Source organism: Lepisosteus oculatus, chromosome 11 (genome assembly GCF_040954835.1).
Source record: "Lepisosteus oculatus isolate fLepOcu1 chromosome 11, fLepOcu1.hap2, whole genome shotgun sequence".
NCBI classification, from domain to species: Eukaryota; Metazoa; Chordata; class Actinopteri; order Semionotiformes; family Lepisosteidae; genus Lepisosteus; species Lepisosteus oculatus.
This window is the reverse complement of record NC_090706.1, coordinates 12,961,859-12,989,326: the sequence shown is the minus strand read 5'-3', so window position 1 is coordinate 12,989,326 and position 27,468 is coordinate 12,961,859. Positions and strand designations below refer to the sequence as shown.

At 37.5% G+C, this 27,468-nt stretch overlaps 1 protein-coding gene across 1 annotated transcript in view; it reads left to right on the top strand.

Moving 5' to 3' along the window:
* LOC102689868 (ephrin type-A receptor 7) overlaps positions 1-27,468 on the top strand; it is a 258,096-nt gene that overhangs the window by 136,569 nt on the left and 94,059 nt on the right. Inside the window, exons 4-5 of the mRNA XM_015348878.2 lie at positions 7,727-7,882; positions 9,500-9,835. Coding sequence (XP_015204364.2) covers positions 7,727-7,882; positions 9,500-9,835 — 492 coding nt within the window. The remainder of the gene's footprint in view (positions 1-7,726; positions 7,883-9,499; positions 9,836-27,468) is intronic.

Below are 27,468 nucleotides of genomic sequence, written 5' to 3'. Positions count from 1 at the left end.
GCAGGAACTATGAAGCTTTTCATGACTGGTATCATACAGTAGATGGTGCAAAGAACTTCCAATTCTTATAGGAAAAATGTGTTTTAGACTTAAAACTGGGACAGAAATTTATGGTGCAAAGAACTTCCAATTCTTATAGGAAAAATGTGTTTTAGACTTAAAACTGGGACAGAAATTTACCTATCAGCACGATGATGATCCAAAATAGAAGGCCAAATCTACACTGCAGTTCATCCAAGCAACTTTGACTGTGAGGACATTTTCCATTAGGAATGGGTAAAAAATGCACCAATCTAGTGTGCAAAGTTGATAAAGACTTAAACAAAAAGTCCTGTTGCTATAATTGCTGCAAAAGATGCTTCCACCAAATATGGAGTTCACAGGTACTTGCAACCAAAATATTTCAGTTTTTACCCAAATGGACACATACCTTAAGACATTTTCAGGTTGAGCATTTAGGCTTTAAATGAAATATTTAAAAAAATGTGTGTGCACCATTCTGTAATTTCCAACAAAATTGGACACCATAGGAATATATTTTAATACAATTTAAGGGAACTGTAAATACAGCAAGTGGTTTTAGCTTTCATTAACTGTAAATTACGTTGAAATAATATTTTTCCTAAAAATATGCTTAAAAACATTTTCCTCATTAAATTCCATCCAGCCCTACATTTAACAAAGAGGACTTGGTATTAACCTAATGTATAAACCTACTGTATTTAACAACTAGGTATGAGGTATGGTATGAGGACTTGAGGAATTGCAGGCACATGCTACAAAAGTTAGCTGGATTGAAGGAAGATGCCCTCATACCTTAAAGGTTTATGAGAACTGCCGGTAATGATTCAGAGCAGCAGGGTGTTGTGACCATTAGTAAGTCATGCTCAAAAGGGCCAGCTTTTGAATGCTTTCAATCTTTGAATGCTTACAAACCAACAGATATTACACAAAGGAAGCACTATTTGACAGTAATGTGCTAACTACTTAAGGAGATTGATCTGTTTTTTGCTTCATTGCCTGTCTATGTGGTGGTTTCTCTGTTCCAGTGCCCGCTCAGTTTTCACATTGTTTGCTAATTTTCATGTTGATTGCCTGTCTGTGTTTCTCAGATTATAAGTGTATAAGAGGCCCATCTAGCATGTTTGGTTGTAAGGTACGATCTGAGCTGAGCATTTCATCCAGCCATTTCTTGAATGATACCTACAGTACAGTAGGTATCATCTTCAACAATATGGTTGGGTTGATTGTTCTATTCTGTAATTCCCCTATGTGTAAAGAAGTGCTGATTGTGAAGGTCATAAAATTACCTTTATCAGTGCCTTTGAGGGGTTTGAGCACTTTAATCAGATCTTCATGTCTCATAGTATTCTTTAAGGCTCAAATAGTTCTTTCCTTTTAGCCTGCCAGTTAATGAACGCATCCCTGGTCACTCTTTTAAAATGTACTTTTCTGCTTCTACAGTATTTTCTAATATTTTTAGGAATCATCTGAACATTTGTACTGGGAACAGAAGTGGTTCTACTAAAGATCCCTGTGGTACCCCACTAATAATAGCACTCCAATTAGAGCAGTTATTCTTTACCTATACTCTCTGTTTTTCTGTTCGTTAACCAGTTCTCAATACAAACACGCTCATTGTCTTGAATGCCCACTGCCTGCAATTTGAGAAGTTGTATGCACTTAAATAGCAAGATCTACTGTATACATTAAAATTATTGTGAAAATTGTGGTGAAATTGGAATGTGGTGAAACTTTTGCAGTTAATGTACTATTGACAAGGCCTTCATCCTTGGTCCACATGAGGTTCACATGATACTGAGTCTTCAGACTAGACAGAGAGACACAAAGGTTGGAAGATAGTGGTTGTTGGTCAGAGGGAATGGCTTGTACAGTACAACATGTACCAATCAATTTGTGATTCCAGCCTTTTTAGGACATGGTTTTCAGACACGTACAGCTCCTCAGGGGGTCTGAGGAGCACAATCTTTCTAGACCAATAGACATTGGTAGTGAGGTCCATTATTTGAGTTGTAGACCATGTACAGTAGTTGGGCATAAATAGAAAGGACTGTCGAATGGTGTGCTGCCTGTTTGGTGCTCAGGTTGGAGTCTTCATTGAGTCAATGGACAGTTTCCCAGAGAGAGAAGCAGAAAATTCCAGTTGTGACGGTCAGTACAAATGACATAGGTAAGGGCAGATGTGGGGTTCGACTGGACAATTTCAAAGAATTAGCAATAAATCCCTTTTTGAAGTTCTGAGACAAGCCTAGCATTACCTCATGGAGGAGAATGACAGCTGCAGCCGGTTGTTTGCACAGCCTGGCTGTCATTAATAATGTTGTCACTAAATGTCGCCCAGGCTTAATGGAAATTCCTCTTTACAGCCTGGTAATTGATTTAAGCTTGAGTGTGTCACAATGTCACAATGGTAATCAAGTGTGACTCTGTAAGAAAAAAAGAAAGAACTCCACTCTTTTGTGTTTTCTGTGCTTTTAATTCACATCTGTACAAAGCTGGAGGGTACTTCTGAAATAACAATGGGGTGCGTTAAATATTTATTCATATGGTAAGCATGTCTCAAAAATTAATTTAAAAACCCTATCCATTGTGGGTTCATTTGCATCACAAATGAGAGATGTGAGAGATGGCATCTTTGTCAGGGTAAACTTTATTACCAGCATACAGCAAATACAGATTTGTTTTAAATCATCTTCAAAGATATTCACAGGGAAAGTTGAAAAGGAAGCTCATTAGTTTTGTAAGAACAAGAACAGTTGCTAACTGATCTGCCCATATTTCACATTTGGTGGTTTAGTGGGTAAATGAATCAAAAGCCTCAGCTAGCCATTTCTCAAAGCTCAGGGTTTGTACTTTACCTAATATTTTGTGTGACATAGTATTCTATTTCTCCAACTGAATTACTGTACTTCGCTTTTAGTTTACAATTGTGAGCACATGTCCTTGTTTCATTACTGAGTGGGAGACAGTCCCCTGTCTATACCCCACTTAGATGGTATATACAGTACTTTGATCAAATCTCCTTTCAGTCTCATTGATTCTTTATTTTGTTCTATGTAACCTGTGCATATAGTACAGTATATGACAATCCCCAGAAATATATATAACACGGGGCCAGCAAAGATTCTGGAATCCATTATGCTAACTGTGGAATCGTCTACTGAGAAAAGCAGAATATAGAATACAAGAACTGTTGTTGTTAAGACAGTTGCAATACAAGTAGGAATAATTCCGTGGATTTATATAGTGCTTTTCAGCTAGAAGGAACCCAAAGTGCATTGCGTTCCACAAGGAATTCACTTCATACACTGAGAGGTGAAACTCCTTCACCTATTCAAAGGCAGGACAGATTGCACAAGCCCTGAGTGACATTTAACAGGGACATTAGGACAAGCCCCTATTTGTGCCAATTGCCACGTTTAAGTATTTAGGACCTCTTACCATCTCTTCCACAGGATAGCACTAGACTGGGTCATTTCTTTGAAAACATTTGGTCCAGAGGGAACCAGGCTGCTTTCTGTTCCATAAACATTATGTACTGTAACAATCTTGATTCCCCATCCCAGTATTGATTAGTTCCAACCTTACTTAACTTTTGATATCAAACAAAGTGGTAATATTGTTTTCAGAGACAGAAGTCTTATTGAAATGTACATGATGCATTGTTCTTTTATTTTTTTACTATAAGTGGTAGAAATACAACAGCTAGTGTACAACAGAAATACTGTACAATGGACCTGGGATGCCAACCCTAAATGATAACCGGTAGACACTGAAACATTATTTTACAATTCTGGGTTGCACAGTGGCGTGCTAGTTAGTGCTGGGTCCTGGGTTCAGCTCCAGATTGGGGACGTCTGTGTGCATTTTGTTTGTTCTCTTTCAGGTTTGTTTCGTTTCAAATTCCAAAGATATGCTACTGTAAATTGTATTAAGTCTCAAAACTTTCCCTATGTACTGTATCTGTATCCTGTGATCAACTAACCTTTCATCCAGAGTGTAGCCCCTCCTGGTGCCCTGAGCTTCAGATACAGGCTTTATGTTTCTGCACCCATTAGCAGAATCAATTGCTTCCCGCTGATGGATAGATGGATACCTTACGATACCTCGCTGTGAAAAAAAAATCTGAATTCACAAACATTTAAAATTCTGTCAGTCTGTGTAAAATTGATCAACCCCTTATTGTGATAGTGACAACTGTACAATCATGTGCTGTGCTGCATAGTTGTTGTAGAGAAATTGATGTAATTTGGAACTTGATTTCTCCTGCTTAATCATGAACATGAACTTTATGTATGGTAGTATATTATTATGTATAGTCCAGAATTAAGATTGTAGAAAATGTTATTTTGTGCATGATAACATTGCATTATTTTTTACATTTTAATTGGTCAAACACAGGGTAACTTTTTTCTCATATAGTTTTAAATGCACCCCAGCTTTAATATTGTGATCTGTCTTTGTTTACTTTTGTTTTCTGTTGTTTTTATTAGATTAATTAATTTAATTATTTAGGAATTACTGGTAGTGTGGCTACCAGCAAGTGTCCTCAATCTGAGAATGTGAGCTCTGACTTGACAGTTTGGCTGAGTGCAGAAGTTAAACTGCACAGTTGTGTCTGTTGTGGCTTTAATAGTTTTCCAGTACAGGGTGAATGTGTTCGATATAGCCTATTGACCGACTTTGTTTAATAATGAATGAGGAAACATGAGGAATGGAAAAATCAAACACTGGAATAATGAAATACCATATAACAAGGGGAATCAGTGTTCTGATGTGTTGTGTTTGGGGACAGAAGAAAAAGAAACTGCATAGTAGGGATAACGAAAAGACTTGGCTGCACACATACAGTAGAGCCAAATGAAATCGAAGTTTTCCTATGTGGTCTGCAGTGCTGCATGGATGTAGCCTGCAGCTTGTCGAGATTGCTCACATGACTGGATTTCTAAATTATTTAATTACATTCCCTTTCATGTCCCTTTATCTATACTGCAGCATTCAGACTTTTTTGTTTTCTAAGTATTAAATATTTGCAAGCCTTATTTCATTATCAGATGAAATGAGTGCTTCAGTCAGTGGAACATAAATCTACCGCTACATATTAGAATATTGTACGTTGTCAAGCAGACCTGATAATGCAGTATGATATGCCTCTACTTCCGAAATGGTTTTAATTGAAACGAGTGATTCTACTGATTGGTGGCACACTGCTTCCACTCAGGCAATATCAGTTAAAGAAGCATTGAACTCTTATGGTATGTGGGCAGAGAACTGCACAGCATTCACAAAGAAATGAACTGTGTGAAATGTGACCCCACTCTCATAGCGCACAAAAGTGTTTTAACAAAATGTTTTATAAATTAACCAGAGAGGAAACTAGTAAAGAAAGTGGGGTTCTCTTGTGTACTTTACAGTATACTTATTTACTTATATTCCAGTACTGTACAGTACATTACATTTTTTTTGTCATCACCAACAAATACTGTGCATAAGTACAGTGAAAGCACATTGTTCAAAATAAATCTAAATAAAATTTGGCAAAGCGATATAGTATCACCTGTGCCTCACAGGTCTTGGGCCTTAGCTTCATTACAAACTGGGGTGTCTTCTGTATGGGGTTTGGGTGTTCTACCTGTATTAATTTGGTTTTATCCAGATACTTTGGATTTGCTTTTCCAATGTGTGTGCCATGCAATATACAGTACTGGTGTCACATCCAGGTATAAGTAGCTTTTTGAGAACAGATGGGCATCAGAAAACAAATGAGAACAAGACAAATGTGTGTTAAAAACATAAGGAAAACAGTAAAATGGAATAATTGTGCTTATTGACTATGGTAGACATTTAGGAGAGAAAGCTAAGAACTTGGCTTAGCAACATTCATTCACATTCAACCACAGCTGCAGACCGGCAAATTCCTGTGACAAGCTGTTAATGTATTAGCATTGATTAATGACCATGTAGAATTAATTTGAAAAGCTGCAATCATCTCTTCCAGTGTGTTTCGTGCAGCTGTTAAGACTAGTACTCCTGACCTCTGGGCTCCTGTCAGAGCTAAAAATGGCTACCACATTGACTGCTGGTGTTTTGCTGAGGAATATGTGCACAGAAGGTAGTTTGTATACTGTATGTTATGTGTTAAAAGATGTTCTTTTGGCATACTGTATATGACAAAGATTTATGCATGTAAGATTGTTCTCGTAAGACCTCTTATAGAATGTCTTGACGTGAATGAGAAGATGACACTCTGTCCTCCCACTGAGGTGTGTGTTTTAAAAACCTTCACATGCTTGGTTTCTGAAAGAAAAGAACTGCAGTTTTATCATGCTTTAACATATCCTCTCTGACCTTGGTGCTACTGACCTTATAAGAGGGATGATTGTTGGTGACATCGATTTTGTTGTATCAATAACGGCAACAGCAGAATTATCTAACGTGTCACTTTAGATAGCCTAAAGGTTTGCATTTAGTGGTTGACCTATAAAAAACACTAACTGGCAGAGCAGGTGAGGCCACATGAGCTGCTCCAATAAAGATTTCACATCCTGTTAAAAGACCTGGTAGAAGAGTTATCCTTTATTTCCACAGACTTTTGTGAAAATCTGGTAGACCTTTCTCATTTAATAGAGCAGTCATGGTAATATTCTCTAAACACTGCTCTTGTATCTCAGACTTTGGTACTGTATATTCTGACTGTAATCCACCCACTGTATAGTCAGTGTCCACGGGGGATCCACCTGCAATGGTACTATACAGTATTTGAAACAGAATCAGAAACCCTTCTCAACTAATTTTCAGATATTGTGAAAGAAGTTAAAATTAGAAGTCAAAAAGTTAAAACAGCTTCATTTGTAAAACAATAATAAACACTAATAGATGGTGAAGATCAAGAAATAACAGATATAAAAATGTACTGTGGTTATGTGAAAGATTTTTCAGATACAGTATGTGGTGTTAATAGAAATTCTGGCAGCTGGACTTCAGTCTGAAGTTGTAATCATGTAGCCCCCTGTCACTCAGTGGATAAAGGAAGGGATTTATTACTGGGGGGTTTATGGAACAAACCCTAGGTCAGTCAGTATTTCAGTGTGTTACCCTGAGCTTATTACTGTCATGAAGATAATAACTTCTTTTGGCTCTTCCCTTTGAATGGTAAATTGAAAAGTGTTTGTTGACTTTCCCAGTAGTCTCAAGCTGTTTGTGATAAAAGACTTTTCTTAAACCTCTATTTAATGCACTGATTGGTCAAATTAGTAAGAGCCCCTACTTAAAAATGGAATAGTTGGATTTTCTCCCAAATTATAAAAAAGTTTTATGTTGACACAGTTGGACCAGGACCACTTCTCATACTGTCAATCATTGCCGAACTGTGACTTGCTTATTTGCTTATAGGGGATGGGATTTGTCTGTACCTGTCCTGCAGTACTACAGTAGCTTGTGCCAACGTGTCTGCCTGCTGGCAGATGTTCTCTGTGTTTGAAGATGGGCTACATACACCCAAGAGACAGCTCTTTTCACCTTTCCTCCAGTTCAGCTTTCAGCAAAGCTGTTCTTTTTGTTTGTCTATGCCAGAAAGCACCTGAGGCCATCTTGTAACTCTCATTTGCATTGCCTGCAATCAAGTTTAGGAAAATCTGTTATATTTGATGAGAAGGCAGTTCCTCAGAATATCTTACTGACTGTTGCCTGCTTGTGTCTCCCTCAGCTTGTCCAGCTGGATCGTATAAAATGTCTTCTCGACAACAGGAATGTTTCCCCTGCCCTAAACACAGCTTCTCTGTGGTGGAAGGGTCTGTTCTTTGTGTCTGTGAGGAAGATTACTACAGAACTTCACTGGACTCCCCATCATCAGCATGTACCAGTAAGTGTATTTTTTGCCCCAATGGATGAACATACACTAAACCTACCACAAAACTGTATGTGTTTAAATTACACTGGGTGACCTGCAGAGAATCTGTATACTAGACACCTGAAGCACAAAAAGGAGCATACTGTACAAAATACACAGCAGCAGACACTAAAGAAGCAGGCTTATGTCTATAAGTGTATTAGAAGCCCTGGACAATTCCCAGCTGTTTTATTTTTATTAATATATTAATGTTTTTTATTTTAGCAGTGCTAACATATACTGAACGGACATTGAAAAGTGTAGATGGTTTTATGGTCCTGGCCAGGTCCTGTTCTTGAGATCCATAACCCTTCTCTTTTTGAAATACTGTTAAACCATGAAAGGTGAAAAGCCTGAGAGAAATGTGATTTTTTTTTTACCATTTAACCAAATAATTAGTGGAAGTGAGCAGATGAAATCCAAAGCAAAAAAACAAGTCTTGTCAGTCCCAAAGCCCGAAGACGGCTGGGAAAAGCACTGGGGTGCTGTGTTCATCTGCGTAGATTTTAGCTTTATCTTCTCCAGCAGAAATCCTTGGGCAAAAATGCAATTAATCTGATAAAAAATGGCAATGGATTTTTTTTTCCTTGAAAGTGTGTTCCTCCATGGTTATATGGAGCCTAATCAGCTCTATGCCCAGCTGGTCTGCATTCACAGCTGAGAGTTACATTGAACTACACATGTTCCTAATTATAGAGCCCCAAATACCTTCCATGCTCCTGCCTGATGTGTGTTTTGATTACATCTTTCAGAACACAAATGATATGATATGAGTGCAGACGGTCCATTTCCAACTCGCCACTGCCATGGTGAGGGTTGCTGGTTGAGTGAAGCCACAAAACAGAAAACATAATAAATTATTTATTGGGCTTTGTGCTTGTAGTTGAGTTATGGGCCATTTAGTTCATTTAAGTTTATCTTCTTTGCAAATTTTTCAGATTGGGCAATTGGACTTAGTTTTTCTGGTTTTTAAATCTGGCCATCTTTTTGTGTGTTTAATGGAACGTTTAACTGAACCACAGTCATAATCTTATTAATTATGAAACTTTAATTGTATCCTGCTCCAAAACTGGAAGATATCAGGATGCCTGGAAAAAAAATCCTAATCGGTTCCAAAAGGAATAAGAAAAAATAATTAAGCAAATTATTTTAATTGATGGTTCTGTTTGGTAACTAAGAGCTCTTGTTCTGTTGTGTTTGAACTTCACATCTATGAGTGTCACTTTGAACCATCAGCAAACAGCACATACAGTAGTTAGCTCAGTAAGCTTGATAATAAAACAGTGTATATAAGGATATTACATAAGAAAAGCTGAAAAGCTGATATGCAGATAGATATATAAACCATATTTGCATAAAATATGGGCTTCCATTACAAAATTATATTTCAAGCAGAAAATTAGATATTTTATGACACTTACTTGATGGACCAACAGGTGAAATATGTGTGGCTTCTATCACTTTAGCATAGTTTTATTCTTGTTTTGATGCTGTTTCATGAAACTTGAAATGTCTGATGTAGGCTAACATTAGGATGCCCTACAGAAAAAGACCTACTATACTATAGAAACACAATTTATTGCCTTCTAGGGCCTCCATCTGCTCCCACCGGCCTGGTGTACAGCATGAAGCAGTCGACACTCATTATAGAGTGGAGCCCTCCTGAAGACTCTGGAGGGAGAACGGATGTCACCTACAACATCATGTGCAGTAGGTGCTCCAGCCCCCTGAGGCAGTGTGAGCCCTGTGGCAGCAGTGTTGGATTTGTGCCTCAGCAGATGGGATTGGTTGAAAGGACCGTTACAGTCATTAATCTTTTACCACATACAAACTACACATTTTGCGTGGAAGCCCTGAATGGAGTTTCAGACTTTGTGCCCACGAAGAGGCTCTACTCTGAAGTGAACGTCTCCACAAGCATATCAGGTAGGAAGTGTGTTGAGCGATGCTTTCGTCTCAAGTGCACTCTGTCGTGTGTGAACCTCACCCCATTCCAAGTCACCATTTTTTTACAATTTGTCTGCTGCGTTGTCGCATAATGAATTTTACTTCATGTGTAAGCAACGTTATCTTTTTTTCTTTTTGATATTACTTGTGTGTGTGTGGGGGGTAATACAGTATCTGCTCTGTTAATGTCTGGACAAGACTGTGTAATCAACTTGACCCAGTCACCAAAGAAGCTAGATAAAACAAATAGCTTTAGAGCATTGTAATCTCATTTACATCATGTTATATCCTGTCATGTCTACTGTATAAAGTATACTGTGTTTGGATAAGCAAGGATAGAGAAAGAGTAACTGGCAGCTAAACCATAATGGAGGCATGATAAGGAATGCTATCCATCTCTCTTGAGTAGCTCAATTCTTTCATTTCAGATACAGTAGCTCACTGATTCTCTGTTGGTACCATATCCGTAGGCAGCTGAAATTAGGTTTGAATTAGGTCAGGGAATTTGCTCTCGACCCATTTATTGTATAGGCATATGAAGATAATCTCAAAACCTGATGGTGCATCACTCACACGCCTACATAGTAAATGGACATGTCTCTATATTTTGAAGTAGTTTGTGGTCGTGATATGTCGAAAAATATAGCAGATTTAGTAACTGTTTAAAAAACCGTAAATGTAAATCATCATCGAAGCACAGCTATACATTCGTGAAAGGCACAAAAGTAAAAGCTTTTAAATACATTGAGTATTATTAGCACTTCAGGCAATAAAAAAAGAAAATTCCTAGTTATTAATAGTCTTAGTTCCTTGCTTTTTCAGTATATGGTGTTTCTACCTGAGGGATTCCACAGTTCTGTATATGCAGGTGGGAATGTGCTCCAAATATCACCAACTTCAGTGCCCACCTGGGTGACATGTGGCAACCATTCTGCACCAGTAGCCTCATGACAGAGCAGATCAGATGGAGAACTGAGAGGCTACTCCACCAGTTCATTAGATAGGTCAAACTGTGCTGGCCCAGAGTGGACAGTCACAACACAGGGGTTGACAGTCCGACTTAAATGATCACTTTCGATCACTAATAATCAAGTAGTGAGGACCTTGCATTAACCTCCCATCTGTGGGATGTCATCTCCTACTGTACGGCACCCTTCAAAGTCTCCAAACTAGGCAATTGATTTGGAAATTCTGATCCAGAGGGAACATCTCTGCATATTGTACAGCTAAAGCAATTTACAGCAGAAGCCTGTTTTTCCTTAGAGGTCTCCCATCCCAGTACTGACTAGGCTCACTGCTTATCTTCTGAACTCTGAAGAGATAGGTATTATAATGCCAATGCAGTATGAACTATATATCAGTTTCCTACTCTTTAGAATAGAGGTATAAATATAAATGTTATTGTGTTATCATAGTACGTTGAACAACCGGTGGCATCGTAAAGCTTTGAACCAATACATTTCTTGGTGGTTTAAAATTTTTCACAGTGCATTTCTTTAGTGTGTCATGTCATTTTGAATTGGTAATTTTAAGGTTCTGTGGGCAATAGAGCTTTCACACAAAGATTAAGTCTAAAAGTCTTTGTTATTTCCATTGTGTCTGAGCTCTTTTCTTTCTTCAGATAGAGAACAGTCTCTTTGAAGGAATGAAAGAGACCTTGAATGTGACTCCTGAATACATTGCTGTTCCTCCAGGGTCTTTCTTTATTCTCTTCGTAATACGTCTGGCTGCAGTTTTTATACAAATGTTTTCTTGAGCTACTTCCATTTTCAATAACTACCACCTGTCAGTGGTCATTATTTATGTGCTCGTTTACAGTAGGTGTGAAGAGGATTCAGGAAGTTTGCCACGGTGTAAACAGTACCACTGACTTTTTTTTCTTTATTCAGTTCTGGCCTTTTCTATAAAAGAAATCTGTTAATTGTGGTCACTCAGTTGAGTTTTGGTTTCTCTCTATAGCCCTGAAGTGTGTTGATGCATAGAAAATAGATATTCAGTGCAGGAGATGGAAAAAAGTGGTATCTGAAGATTTAAAATACAAGCAAATATTTAAACTTGTTTTTGTAATTCTTTGACTTTTACCATTTCATTGAATTAACATGAAAGGATCCTTACAGAAGTTTTGCACAGCACATCATCTCTACAGTATGTACTGTACAATATGTTTTACATTATAGAACCTGCAACATCTGGGCATCCTGCTGCTTTCCTAGACAGCCCTGTTACCTGTCAGGCCATATTAGTATCAGAAACAGTCTGACATGATGTCAAAATGCATTTTTTTAAAAGAAATACTGTTGTGCTGGCTTTGTAATCCTGTCTTGTAATCAGACATTGGATTTTTTCAGTGGCCTGTCAACTCCAAACCTACACATGATCACATGAGTTTGAACCCATGGTATTGACCATGGAGAGTTCCTGTAACTGAATTGCTTTCCTGTTGCCCAGAGGATTACGATTTCTGCTGTTCTGTTATTGATTGGAATTTAAAGCATCTGATGTTGAAGGATAATGTGAAATACATTTTATAGCTTTTCTAGCTATTCCATAAGTAAAGTATGTATGTACATTCATGAATTACAAAATTAAAATTAAAAAAGTGATGACAGATACAGTACATGCTGTATTTATTAATAAATATTACTATATAATGTATTTTTAAGGGTATTTTAGGCAAATAACATAGGGGTCTAAGTAAAAGTCCTGAAAATATCACTTTGATCCAATTGTGGGTTGTGGTGTAATGTTACGTGCTGATATAGAAGCTAGCCTTATTAAACGTGTCGCTATAATTTGAATTACTTTGCGTAGACAGTCTTGTGAACTGGGAGTGAAGTGGGAGTTTTATTTATTACTCTTAATTCCAGTGGAAAGTAAAGCAAAATACAGCTTATAAACCATTTCATTATACAGCAGTTCCATTATACAGCTGTATAATCTTATACATTCCATTATACAGCTGTATCATGAAAATACTGTAGTTTAGGGCATGGAATCAGTGACTTTTTGTTCACATGTTGAAGCTTGGTTTTTGAACATACTGTAAGTGACTAATTAATAGAATTGTGTAAGCAGCACATCTGGATATTGAAGAGCATTACAGACAGCAGCAGAATGATTTGCTCACTTGTTAGTCTGTAAATGCACTTAAATGTACAAGTACAGTATGCAACTCACCACAAAAATGTAACATTTCATGTGTCAAATTAGAATCAGAATATTTTAAGAAGTATAGACTACCAACTGTATACAAAGACAATCAAATTCTTAGTACTAATTTGGTGTCCTCCTCCAAATATCAATATAAAAATTTGCCTCTCTTACACAAAGCAAGAATTCGAGATCATAGTGAATCTAGATTCACACTTAAAGTTCAATGCAAAAAGTTAAAGTTTTATCTAACAATTGAAATTCCAATTAGAGACCAATGTGAATTAGGTAATATAATTTGCCCTTGTACTTTCTTGTTGTAAACATCTGATATTTGGTTTCTCCCTTGAGTTGCAATATGAAAAAGCTGCCAGACTATCCTGGTAATTGTTATGAGCGCAGCTGGCCCTCATTGACTCCCATTACCCAAGAACCACAGCACACCCATCACTCACTAACTCACTCACTGATATCCAGCAGCAATATCACCCTGCAACTCACAACTGGCAACCCACTGAAGAGACCTCCTGGGAAAAACTAAGGTTGCTGCTGGTAGTGGTGTTAGTGGGGCCAGCAGGGGGCGCTCACCCTGCAGTCCATGTGGGTCCTAATGCCCCAGTATAGTGACGGGGACACTATACTGTAAACAAGCGCCATCCTTCAGATGAGACATAAAACCGAGGTCCTGACTCTCTGTGGTCATTAAAAATCCCAGGGCACTTCTCGAAAAGAGTAGGGGTGTAACCCCAGCGTCCTGGCCAAATTTCCCATTGGCCCTTACCAATCATGGCCTCCTAATAATCCCCCTCTCTGAATTGGCTACATTACTCTGCTCTCCTCCCCACTGATAGCTGATGTGTGGTGAGTGTTCTGGTGCACTATGGCTGCCATCACATCATCCAGGTGGGGCTGCACATTGGTGGTGGTGGAGGGGAGTCCCCATTACCTGTAAAGCGCTTTGAGTGGAGTGTCCAGAAAAGCGCTATGTAAGTGTAAGCAATTATTATTATTACATACAGTAGTAGATAGGATCTTGGACTCTCGTTGGTGTCGCGGTGCTCTTCAGTATCTGGTGGACTGGGAAGACTATGGTTCAGAAGATAGATCCTGGGTTCCAGAATTCACGACTTCCATCAGGCTTTCTCAGGCCGACTGTCAAGAGCGTCGGGAACCGCCTGTGGAAGGGGGGTACTGTTACGAGCGCAGCTGGCCCTAATTAACTCCCATTACCCAATTACCACACCGCACCCCTTACCTCACTACTTCAGCCCTCTGCTCACCCTGTTCACTGCTCAGTATTAGGAATCTTCCCGCCTCCTGAGCTCTCGTAACTGGCGACCGTCGACATCTTGCGCTCTAGGACCTCGCCTCTCGGACCCCTTTCCAGCTCGAACCTTTTGACCACTCTTTCGCCTCGCCGTTCTCTGATTCGTTTGTCGAGCTCTCCTCTCTGGACATATCGACTGCTCTCCTGCCTCGCCCTTCCTGGACTCGTTCACCTCGGACTCCATCAGAGACCTGCACAAGTTTCGTAATACTCGCCGTAACAATAACAGCATAAGCTATAGCAGTAAATACAGGACATTACGAGGCAGCTGACTTGAATGTCATTTCCATGACCCCACACGGTTACTATAGGAACAAGAGGTTCCTCTAAAAACAAGAGGTGCCTGAAATTGGGTAGCAAGAGAACTTATCCAGTTTCTCCAGTGGACTGTAAAATCGTTTGGCTTGTTGCAAACAATATATGATTATAGAACCTATAGGAACAATAATGCTAGAACGGTGCCATTTAATTTTATTTCATATAGTAACTTTCATGACGTGAACCATCTCAAAGTGTACTCTGTGTTTAATGGGGTATAATATGATTACAAAAAAGTGATTTTGTTGAAAGCTAACATACTGGACTCATCAAGATTAATAGTTTTATCTCTTGCTGCGGATCAGGGTTTATCTGCACAATTTATTAATATTTAGAGAAACACAAAATATTAATTTTACCTTCGAAAATTTAGGAAAATTTTAAAAAAATCTGAAAAAGAACTGATCAGTTAGAGAAATGTCTGAGACCAAATATCATATAATAGGGAAGATCTGTTTCTACAGTTCAAATCTGATATTCTGAATTCATATCTATTTCAGAACACATTCTGACTTACAGTAATGCTCAATATTGCATTGACAAAGTGGATTTTATATTGTAGATGGGAAAAAGAACACACTTCATGTTTTTTTTTTACAGCTAATAGGGATGATAGTTTTAAAACAGGGCTGGTCTTGTAAGTATTTAATCCTGTATTGATAAAACTGACCACAGGAGAGTTAGTTCAAGCCAACGCATATTAGCTACTTGGAAAAAGAGTAAGTGACCAGCTGGAGGCTTTAGTCCTCATACATAATTCAAGGACTGATACAGCAGGGGAAGAAAAACAGCCAGGTCATGATCTCTTAAAGCGAATCATTTAACACAAGTAGCCCTGTTGAAAATCTGCAAACAGTCATGCAGTTAGAGATAGAAAAGACCCTCTTTCAGGGCTGCAGAGCATTCAGTCTCTCATGAGACCCTCATAAGAGATCCCTAATGAGTATGTCATACATCTTTAAATCTTATCACCAATCATTCCATGTCTTTATACGTGTTAAAACTCCTGTGGTGTTGCTCTATCATGATGTGAAACTGATTTTGTAAACTGTAATTAAGGAATATACTGGAAAAAAGCTATGTGATGCAGTGTATTCCTTCTGAAGCAAAAAACGCAAACAAATGGCACAGTACAGTATATTAAATATGTGCAAAATATATATTAGTATTGTCATGTAATGTTTTATGATTTGATACATTGGATATTATATTTTATTGATATGTACACAATTTACTGTATATCCTAGTTTGAGATTTGCCCAGAGCAAATGATCAGATGATAACATGATCAACCCAGAAAGTATTTTAACAATTCTTTTTGATTTCTAAAGATCTTGTACCAGTCATGTATACAGTATATGTATGGTAAATAGGGTTTGTGAAAATTAACACTAAACTTTAAAACAATATACAGTAACACCTGGATATCAATGAATAGAAACAGTACGTGTCTAACTTCTCAGTTGTGTTGAAAAATTGATATGAATGTAATGTTTGCACAACTTATTTATAAAGATTCTGAATCTCTGCAAGCTCAAAGATGCCCTTTCACTAAGGAATACATTAATAAAAATAAAGCAGTGAAGGATATAAGCTGAACAAAACCTACATATGCTATATTAAAGTTCATATCCAATATATACAGTAAAGTCTCCAATAACTGCCTCTAAAACCTAAGAGCTTGGTAGGCAGAGGATTTAATGTTGCGCCGTGAGCGGAATGTGTACAGTACACCGCCTCACTGAAATAATAGATATTGTGATGTTTTGTAGAGGTCATACATGTTATTCAAAGTAATTCGACGAGGGGTTGGTTCAAGCCCTGGGGAATGCAAAACAGTGAAAACTTTGGAGATCATGCCATTGGTACTTGATACCCTGCTAAATGCCATATTATTGCCATTACCAACCCTGGTATGTGCATGTGTACTGTATGACTTCTGTCTTATTTGTCTCAAGTTAAGATTAATGTTAAAAACAATTGTTTTTACAAATATTTGCTCTCTCGGCAAATGTGCTGACTCTTAGGCGGAAATGACCCAACACAAGGTACAGTACACCCCTTGATTAAACTAAAGTTGTGATATGTTCCTTGATTCCCGAGCAGTGTAAAATACTGTAGTACTAGACCCGTGGTCAAAACACACAAGAGCGTTTTAACACTTATCTTTTATGAGCCACAGAAATTAACAATTTAGTTCAGACATTAAAATTCACCAAAAGGTCTGCTCTGTATGTTATTGTATAAAACAAAATACAACATGTTGTAGTAATAACAGTATTTAAAAGAACCACTTATTTTCAAACTCAGTATTGTTGCAGCCTACAGTATGTAAAAAACCTAACCACTATAAAGAAATTTCAGTTTTAAATACACTGCCGTGCAAATCATTTTGTGTTTCACTGCTCATTCAGAAGAAGTATACTGGGTTGATATTGTCAATACCTTTAAGGCTTTTGAATAGTAGCATCAGGTCTATTTGTGGTCTTCCCTGACCAAGGCTAGAAAAAATATTTGCACTATTTGTTTTAATTATATATGTTTTTATTATATATCCTAGCATTCTGGTTGCCATTTTAATTTCTTCCCTACATTGTCTAGAAGATGTAGATTTGTCAACATAAACACCCAAGTTTCTTTCATAAGTAGCTGCCTCTAGCTCAGGCGTCCCATTTTGTATCTACAATTTCTGTTTTTACTACCTGAACTTGACTGCATTCAATGTCATCTGTTATGTGTCTGCCCAGTCTTATCTACAGTAAATCCTTTTAAATATACTTTACACCTTCTATGGTGAATTCTAGTGCCTTAAAATTGGAATAATCTCTAAACATGATGAGTTTATTAATAATTTTGGAATCTACAGTAAGTCATTGATACAGTATGAATTAAGAAGAACAGTGGTCCTATTATCGATTTCTAATTGCTAATAAATTCTACTAGATTCTAGATAGAGCTCGGTGTGGTGGGAGACAGTGTTCCTATTGACTGCACCAGCATGGTGCGTTTCTTAATCCACAATACTCCATATATTTCTGCAGTTGGAAAGCCTTGACATTTGGTTAGTTAATATTGAGTTTGTTAACTGAAAGAAACTGTGTAATACTTCTTGAGTCCATCCAACAGTGGACATGTGAACAATACCGACTGCGGTAATAAGTTTCTTTAAAGTTTCTCCTTTCTCCTTTTTTGTTGAGCATCTTAGTACTCCCTAGATATTTTATAATTAGAAATACTGAGATGTTTGTTTTCACTGTTTTTGACAGCTTAATTATTTTATCCTTCCAAACAAAAGCATCCTTCATCCTATTCAACAGACCAAGATCATGCTTGAGTATCATCTTGGATACGAACACTTTTTGTCGTCAAATCTTCTGTGTTGTTAATTAAAGAACTGGATTATTGCCTTTGTTGTAGTTCAGATGGTCCTGCACTGAATCACCTTTCACGGCACTATTTCTAGATGACTCTGTAATCATGTCACAGGTATTTCTCTGTCCTTCAGCAAACAAAAGATTTTCAATACTAGTCTCAGATCTAGCAGTGACTTCAGCTACTGTTCCTGTTCTGACAAAACAGAGAAAGTCCTTTTACACTGTCTATTTATCTTTACTGTTCATTATGGCTAGTTTAATAACAAATAACCAGTTTGTCATCTTGCCCAGTAAATCAGAAGTTCTTTCTGTGGTGAACATGAACTATTTGTTGCTCCATTTCTAAAACAATTTTGACAATGAAAGGATAACTTTGTCAAAAAGCAGTCACTGATATGCTATGCAGCGGATTTGAAAACCTTGACCAACCCTATGTAACTAAAAACCCAACTCAGCATCCACTGCTTGAAGTTGCTTCCGACTTTTAAACCTCTTTGAGTAAAATGAATGCACCAAATCTATTAAAAGCTGGAAACGGCTACCTTCAATTACTGCTTGAACAGAGTCATGAACAGTGTGTTTCGTGACTCATTTAGTGAATCATTATTACATTTCTCCCGGTCTTTCCTCACAATACCGATCCACCTGAAGTTCCGTTGGTTGCTAGGCCCCTTAGGGGTCTTGAAGTATGTCTGCAGTGTTGCCACATCAACAGAAGATGTTAAAACAACTCACTGCCAATGCCAAAGCATGTCCCCTACTTTAGGGCTGCACTATTAAAAATAATCCCAGGGTACATACTGTACATGTTGGACGTTCGCAGGCTTATGTTCTTTTGTCAATCGGGATACTAAACTTGTTGTTTGAATCGATTAGATACATCACAAGTTTTCAATGCATGAATGGTAAGAATGCAGCTGTTTTTCCAGTACCCAGCTGTAACTGCAAAATCTTAAACAGATTTACCTTGCAAATCATGTCAGCAGGTCTCATTGTGCTTGCAGTTACTTGCAGTGTTTTTCTGCCTCTTCCATTCTTCAGCACAGTGTTCAGCAGCTCTCTTCATGGCTTTGTTTTGCTTTAGACAGGGTTGTTACATTTGTAACACAATGTGCAGCATTTTTCACTTATACAGCAGACTGTTGCATACTTATTATAAAAAAATTAATTTATTTTGACATGAGGCTGCTTTCAGTAGTTTAATCAAACCCTATTATAAGGCAAAGTAGTAGAGGGTAGATTTGAATTAGTATACTTTATTAGCTCAACCCACCTGGATTTCTATTAGGCAAGGTTGTGGGAATATCCTCCCCACTTTTTATGGGAAAGGAGCCGGGAAACTGCTCACTCCCTTCTTATGGATGGTGTTTTCATGGATATGCTTGGCATGCTACAGTATATGCTGTACTTGAGTATAGTGTTGGCTAAAGTCTACCAGTCTACCCCCTTGCCTTTCTTAGCAGTGGCAGGAATATACACTGTATATATATTTTTTGTTTTTAGCTTGTTTAAGAAATATTGATTATAATTTAAGTAGAAAAGAGGTTTCTTTTTCACACTTCCAGTTCCTCAGTTGCCCATGTAATATACAGTAGGTAACAGCATGTTCACTTATGCAGTATCTGCAGAAACTCTAATGTTCATACAGTAGGTAGAAATGTTAACCCAGCTTGAATTACAAGACCATTTTAAATTCAGTTGATTTTTTAAACCTAACCTTAGTATAGTACATTTTTATTGCATTACTTTAACCTACAAGTCTCTAGTTTAAGGTTGGTTTGTAAGCTGCTTTAGGGAAAGATAGCCCTGCTCTTTGCTTCATGGAGATACAGAAAAGAAGGCTCATCTAAATAATGTCACAACAACACATACTGTATGATTGTTACACTTTTACCTTTTCATAAAAGATTCCTGTGGTTCCTGTGGTTAGACATTGGTACATACGGTGAGATGAGGGACTTCAATATATGCTACACTAAAACAAACTATGGCAATCAGCATTTGGTTAAAATAAATATTATGCATACAGTATTCTGTATAGAATTGTGCAAAAGATTAGAAAATCTATAGCATTTTTTTTGTTCATGAAGTTCAAAAAGGGAAGATTTTTTTCAAATATTGGTTTGCTGGAACCCTACACAATAGGCGCTATTCAATATCCTGTGAATTGGGGAAAAAATGTCCTTTGTGAAAAAAAATATTAGAGCAGAGATTCAGCTGTGACTGTGCAAAGAAGCTTTCATTAAGGGTTTGAGGTTTGTGATGCACTGACAACTTTCAGCTTGAAATGTTTGACACTAGAGTTCTTTCAAATATACTGTACATCCATAACAAAGGAGTGGCTTGGCCACTAAAGCCATCTGGTGTGCCTCAAGATTTCTGCCAGTAAGGATGGCTGAAAGATCAAATATTCCAGAATAACTTCTACACTATTAAGAATTTAAAGGAATATATTCTATTTCACTTGACACAGTTTCAGAGTATACAGTATTTAGAGTTTGATATTACACCAGAATGTTACAAAGGGTGCAGTGTCACAGAATTCAGAATTCTGCGCATTTGTAAGTTAATGAGAGGCTATGAACTGCAGCAGCCATAAAGTTAGTCCTGCTCCTGTGTCAGTTTTAGAGGTTTTATGATAAATTATATTCCAATAAGACTAGCTACAGAACTAATTTATTTTTCTGTTTCAACTAAATCAGACAAATAGAAAGTCAAATCAGGCAGGATCTTGGAGTTAAATAACTGATCACATGGGTATAAAACATTTTGCATAACAAGACCAAGACCAGATGCACACCTTAAATTCAGATGGGATATCACAGTAGGTGTCAAAACTGTTGGGTTTTTTACAATTTGTCTGAAAGGAGGTTTTACCAGAAGTAGTAACACACTCTTGTGTGATAAAATAAACTAATCTGCTAACACAGCTGCTTGAGCAATTGAGCGTATTGCTCAATGAAAGGGAGATGGATTCTAAAGTATTGGAGCAAAATTAGCTGTTAAGTCTGTCAAAAACACCTATTGTACTTTGCAAGCAGTACATGACTTCTCAAAAAGTATCTGTTGTGCACCTTTCATGTTATGCCTTTATATAATCAATATAAAACACCCACTGGGCACACTGTGATCTAACATATACAGTAGGTGTGAATTACAGTAGGGTTACAGTGGGTGCATTCACAGACTTCTTGGAGAAATTTTAAGATCAGCGCTGGGTTTTGGGGCCGAAATCAGGATTAGGACAGATGGTTTCGTAGTCTTAATTTACATTTTTTTTTCAGAAACTCTCTGGGGCCTGGATGGCATGATGCCACGGTGACACGATAGTTGTATCCCTAAACTGAGTCGGTGGGATGAAAAATTTTCACGCAGCATTATTGAATCCCATTTAATTGCAATAGCATTGATCACTGGTCTTGATTGTTTTCTACTCATACAGTACCTTTAGGTTTGGGGAACATGTCAAAATCTGTTGCCCAGAGAGGCTCAGATATAGATCACGGAAATGCTCAGTTGACTCCCCAGGTAGGGTTAGGGTTAGCATTTACATACTACTTAGACAGTTTATAAGCTCAGCGCTGAATTTTGGGTCCCAGTTCAGGTTTAGGACAGGTGGTTTCCTAGTCATATCTAATTTTTTTAATAAACTCTCTTGGGCCTGGATGGCGCGATGCACCGCATGGTAGTTGTTTCCCTAATCTGAGTCGATGGGATCAAATGTAGTCACCAAAAGTTATTGAATCTCATTTAATTGCAAGAGCTTTGATGACCGGTCTTGATGGTTTCCCACTCATACCTTTAGATTTGGGGAACATGTCAAAATCTGTTGCCCAGAGAGGCTCAGATACAGATCACGGAAATGCTCAGTTGACTCCCCAGGTAGGGTTAGGGTTAGCATTCACAGACTACTTGGACAAATTTTAAGATCAGCTCTGGATTTTGGGGCCGAAATCAGGATTAGGACAGATGGTTTCGTAGTCTTAACTGACTTTTTTTTTTCAGAAACTCTCTGGGGCCTGGGTGGCACGATGCACGGCACGGTACTTGTATCCCTAAACTGAGTCGTGGGATCAATAGTTTTCACCGAGCATTATTGAATCTTGTTCATTTAAAATAGCTTTAATCACTGGTCTGACTGTTTCCAACTCATACCTTTAGGTTTGGGGAACATGTCAAAATCTGATGCCCAGAGAGGTTCAGATATAGATTGTGGAAATGCTCAGTTGACTCCCCAGGTAAGGTTAGGGTTAGCATTCGTACATTTTTAAGATCAGCACTGGAGTCTGGGGCACAAGTTAGGTTTAGGACAGATGGTTTCGTAGTCCTATCTGAATTTTTTTTTCAGAATCTCTCTGCGGCCTGGGTAGCGCTGTCCACTGCCCGGTAATTGTATCCCTAAACTGTGTCGGTGGGATCAAAAGTTGTCAACGAGCATTTTTTAATCAAATTCATTTCCATGAGCTTTAATCACTGGTCTTGATTGTTTCCCACTCATATTGTATATTATTAGTGGTTTGTTGTTCTTAGTTTGGATATGATGTAGCATATGTGTTTCCCATTGATGAAACCCTATATTCCCTATATAGTTTAAAAATGTTGAGGTAAATTGAACTACTTTCACACTAACCTTTTTAATCCAAAAGGAATACAACCACAACCCTGCTTAAACTCAACGTTGCACAGTTTTTCTAACCCTAACCCTAACCACGCACGTTTTACAACCCTAGATCTTGTGCTCGTTTTACACTGATTGAAACAGTCTCCCAAGAATTCAGCAAAAGTCAAAGAAATTCTTTTAAAATCCATGTAATGTATGCACATTTTCTAGGAAACATGCATCCTAAGAGATATTTTATCAAGAACTGTTTGTGTGATTCGAATTTCAGTTCAGAATTTCAGTGATTACTAATTGCAGCATCAGTGGTAGGCTAAACCTAAAATTAAGGTTATGGTTACACTTAATATATATCATTAGTAGTGTGTTGTTTTTAGCTTCAAATTTCTGAAAAATGGCTACTTCGAGTACTATGTCGCTTAAGGATTGCCCATAGGCAACACCCTATATTCAGGTACTTTTATAATGTTGGGATAAGTTGAAGTCTTTTATCTCACTAATTTATTAAAGCCAGGAGGATAACAAATACTATCGTGATTCAGCTGACAGCTTTATAGTTTTTCCAACCCTATCCCTAACCAAGCATTTCTAGTGACTTAAGATTCTGTGCATTTTTCACATTGATTGAAATAGACATGAAATTGTGAAAATTCAAACGAGGTCTTCTAAAATTAATTTAATGTATGAACATTATCTTAGAAACATGCATCCAAAGAGATTTCTGATCAATTCTTCAAGAAAGTTCTGCTTCATTTGTTTTTCAGCATTTTTCTAAGAGCAGCTCCAGTGGTACAGTAGGCTAAGACTAAAATCAGGGTTAGGGTTACAATTACCACAGAACATGGGTTGGTCATATTGACACACCTCTATTTTGAATGGGAAGAAAAATATATTATTTGTGCTGTTTTTTTCTTACCTAGAAAATTTCTGAGCACTGACTAGTTTGGTATGAGATACAGTTTAAAACTAAATTGCACGTGTGAAAGTTAGGTGGTGCACACAGGAACTGTATTTGGAAGAGACTGCCTGAACTGTGAGTCAGATGGTGAGCACTACATAGGGGTTAAGCAAGCCATTTGTTAGAGGAAATCATGCATACAAAGTGAAGCCGGAGCTTTATTCGATTTGACACAGATGCGCAATAAAAACAAAGCAAATGTAGAAAGGTGATTCATTATTTTATGTTACTGTGATAAAGACTAATTAAGGCAAACTGCAATTCTTTTAAGGTCTGATTTCTGCACAGGGATAATAATGTACTACATTAATGCTGCTGATTATGTCTGGAGATTTGGAAGCAGAAAAACCCTGCTGTTCCCAGTTTCTGCTAGATTTCTTGCTGGAAAACATACTGTATTTCTGGAAAGCTTTCTTTATTATCTCACCAAAACTTTAGAAAGTACAGCAGTCCTTGTGTAGACAAGTGGTGTGGCTGTCCACTTGTAGTGGAAATTGTGACATCCATACTATCCATACTCATGGATCGCTGTATTATTATACTGTAGGCACTCAATGTGACCCTTATCTCTACAGTGTGCACATACTGTAGGTTCTACCTGAAAAGACTGCTGAAGTTATAGATCCCAGTGTTACAGATGTGTGTGGCTACTTAGTTGTCGATTACATTTTGTAATCAACTTACGTAAAATCCATCCATCCATTATTAACTGCTTCATCCTATTCATTGTCTCGGGAGCTGGAGCAGGAACAAGGCAGAACACACCCTGGTTTGAATGACAGTCCATCGCAGGACACAGACAGACACAAACATGCACAAACTCACTCCAGGGCCAATTTTTCCGGTAGCCAACATTAATTAACCTACCAGTATGTCTTTGGACTGGGAAACACAGGTAGAACACAGGAAACACTGGGAAACACAGGTAGAACTTTCAAGCTCCACACAGATTCTGTAGCAGGTCCAGAATTGAACCCAGGGCCCCCATACCCTCAGGCAAAACCCTGTGGTAAAATTTGGATATTCCTCTCCTTACTGTACTGTGTACTAAAAATACAGTACAGTAGTTATGTCAAATAACAATTAAGTTAACAAGTTAATCCCAATCAGTTGAAGGTCTTCATTATTTTTCCTTTTTTGTTGCTTTCATTGACTGTGCAGATGCAGTTTGTATTTATGTGCAAGTTTTTCCTTTCTTAGACACTAGTAGAAGAAAAAAAATAAAAGTACAAGATATGGTTCTTTTCCTGTTTCACAAATTTAGTTTATAAGTTATTTACTGTATGACATGTATTTCAGTAATTGGTTTTAGTTTTAGGCAACTGTTAATAATTATGTTTAACTGAACAAGTAACAGCAATCTATACAGACAAATTGATTTGTTCCCCCACAGTCCCATGTATTAGCACAACAATTCTGGCCAGCTGTAGCTGGTTCTTTTGACTGACTAAGTAAAGTCATTGTCTTCAGCGCAGGAGGTCATTGGATCGAAGATTAACAGCAGTGCAACAGTGCATTTGTTATTAATTGTCACTGCTCTTGACTGACTCAGATAAATCTCTCTGTTAACTGCACTGCTATATTGAAAATCAATCCGAAAACTTTTAACATGGAGATTTAGCAGTTTCCTATTGTGTAAAGAGAGAAACCCCACTTTTCAATAATGGCTCAAATGATATTAAATTTGACTAAATTTTGAAAGCATTCATTATGTTTGGAAAGGAACCATTGGTAGATTTGAGAAATTTAAGGACTTAAAATACTGTATTGGATCCGTTTGGAAGGAATTTTCAGAGTCTCATAGTATACTGAGCCTACAATAAAGGTCTGTACTATCACTGTCGTGAAATCCATATTTGCTTTTCAATCTTTGTTAATTTCATGAAGTATTATCACAGTACCTACTCAGCACTCCAGATGGTTACTTTTTTCTGTGCCCATCACAGAAATGGGTCTCTCTGGTCAGACAGCACCTAAAAGGGTCTGGCAGTGCCGTGGGAGCCTAAAATTTCCCTAACCTTGCCTGTCGTGCTGCTAATCAGATCCATCATGCAGCTGAGGGAATGGTGGACTCTTAGAGTCCTGAGGTGTCAGTGTTCAAGCCCTGTGGACTGGGCCTGTCGGGATCCATTGCAGGGAGGCACTCAGGCCACCACAGGTGATGGGAGAAGGCTGAGGAGGACGTGAGGGAAAATATTACCTTTATGTATTTGTATTGTTTAGAGTTGTTTTCAAAAAGTAATACAATTAAACATTTATATTCAAAGGCTTTTGAATGGTGTAGAACAAAACAGTTTTTGCACAAGCTATGGTTTATTGAAGGCTCACCCACCATACATAACAAACTTATTTCAGTTCAGTGCCATTGCTCCAAAGGTCTGTACATGTGGAGTGCACAGTCCTGCATTCTGTTACTGTCTCAGACGACCTTCCAGTGCTCCCACAGGCCACATCTGTTGAATCTGCCATTCGATTGTGTGATTTATCATTTTAAATTCTTTGCTCTGTATTGACTTTTTTTTTATTTATTGTCGGACTATACTGTTAAAGTATAATGTTAATTTATTTCTTTTTTGCTCTGAGTTTGTAATGTGTATTTCTGCACCATTCATGCTTTACAGCCAGTGATTTGAGTCACCTTGGATACAGGTGCACAATGAAAAAATAATAGAATGTGTCTGGGTGGCCCATTGGCCAAGCAAAGCTTTTTTGTTATTTATCATTTTTGTCATACTGACTTCAGACTAGTCAATGGACTTTTAATTTAACTAATTAAAAAGTGATAAAATACAATGTAGAAGGCAGTCAGTACAGGTATGTCACATGATACAGAGACCAAAAAAAAGATGAAAATTCTAGATGAATTGTTAAACCTACCTGGTCTCTGTCATTGGATGATGTTTTAAACTGAGGTTGTTTTGTAACTGGCACTACAGTATCAGTTTTTGAAGGTGTCATTTAAACTGCCCAGTATAGTTTGAAATGTGTGCAGCAAAAGCTAGGTTGGATTTAGCCCTACAATGTATGTAATAAGCAAATTGATGCTGAAACTAGACATACAGTACAGTTTAAATTTTGGAAAGGCTGCCCCCATTGATTTTGTAGAGCTGATAATGGATGAGCTTCATTGAAATTCACAGCAAGCAACAGACAATCCCTCTAAACCAGGGTTTTACTCAGTGTACTGTATACTGTATCATTATCAGCTATTATCAGCTTTTGTATTTTCATGAAGTTGAATTTCATGTCCCAGTTACAAGCCAACTAAAAACGTTCTTGTCTATTAACAATAATTTGTTTCATAATTTGTTTCATAATTCAAAGAGTGTTTCGGTGCTAGTTTTTAATTGTGTATTGTTAATGGTGTGCAGTTTTAGTTTTAACTGAACACTTTTCTGCTGCCAGATGTCTACAGTGTATACATATATCATCTCTGGATATTACTATATGTTGTTTCAAGGTGAACATGACCCTTCAGACATAGTTTGTGACATTCACAGATTGTAATTTAGGTATAATACGTATATACTGGTGTTTTTTCTTTGTGATTTGATGTATTTATAAATTAGCCTTGGATTTAGTGATCAAACCTATTTGCACAAGTAATGTATTTACAGAACTTACAGCCTTAGAAACCTATTGTTTCTCCATCTGAAATAAAAATGTATGGCTAGAATAGGTACTCCAATTTGTGCATTTAATCATGTATACAGCAGAAAGCAAGATCTTTGGTAGGAAAGATATATATCTAGAACATTTGACTGTTTGCAGGAAAAGTGTTTTTCCTGTACTGTATATAATAAAGATTTGACACAGTTGTCCATGTGCCATTATTAATGAAGTAAAGAGATCAAAGTTGTTCTAGCT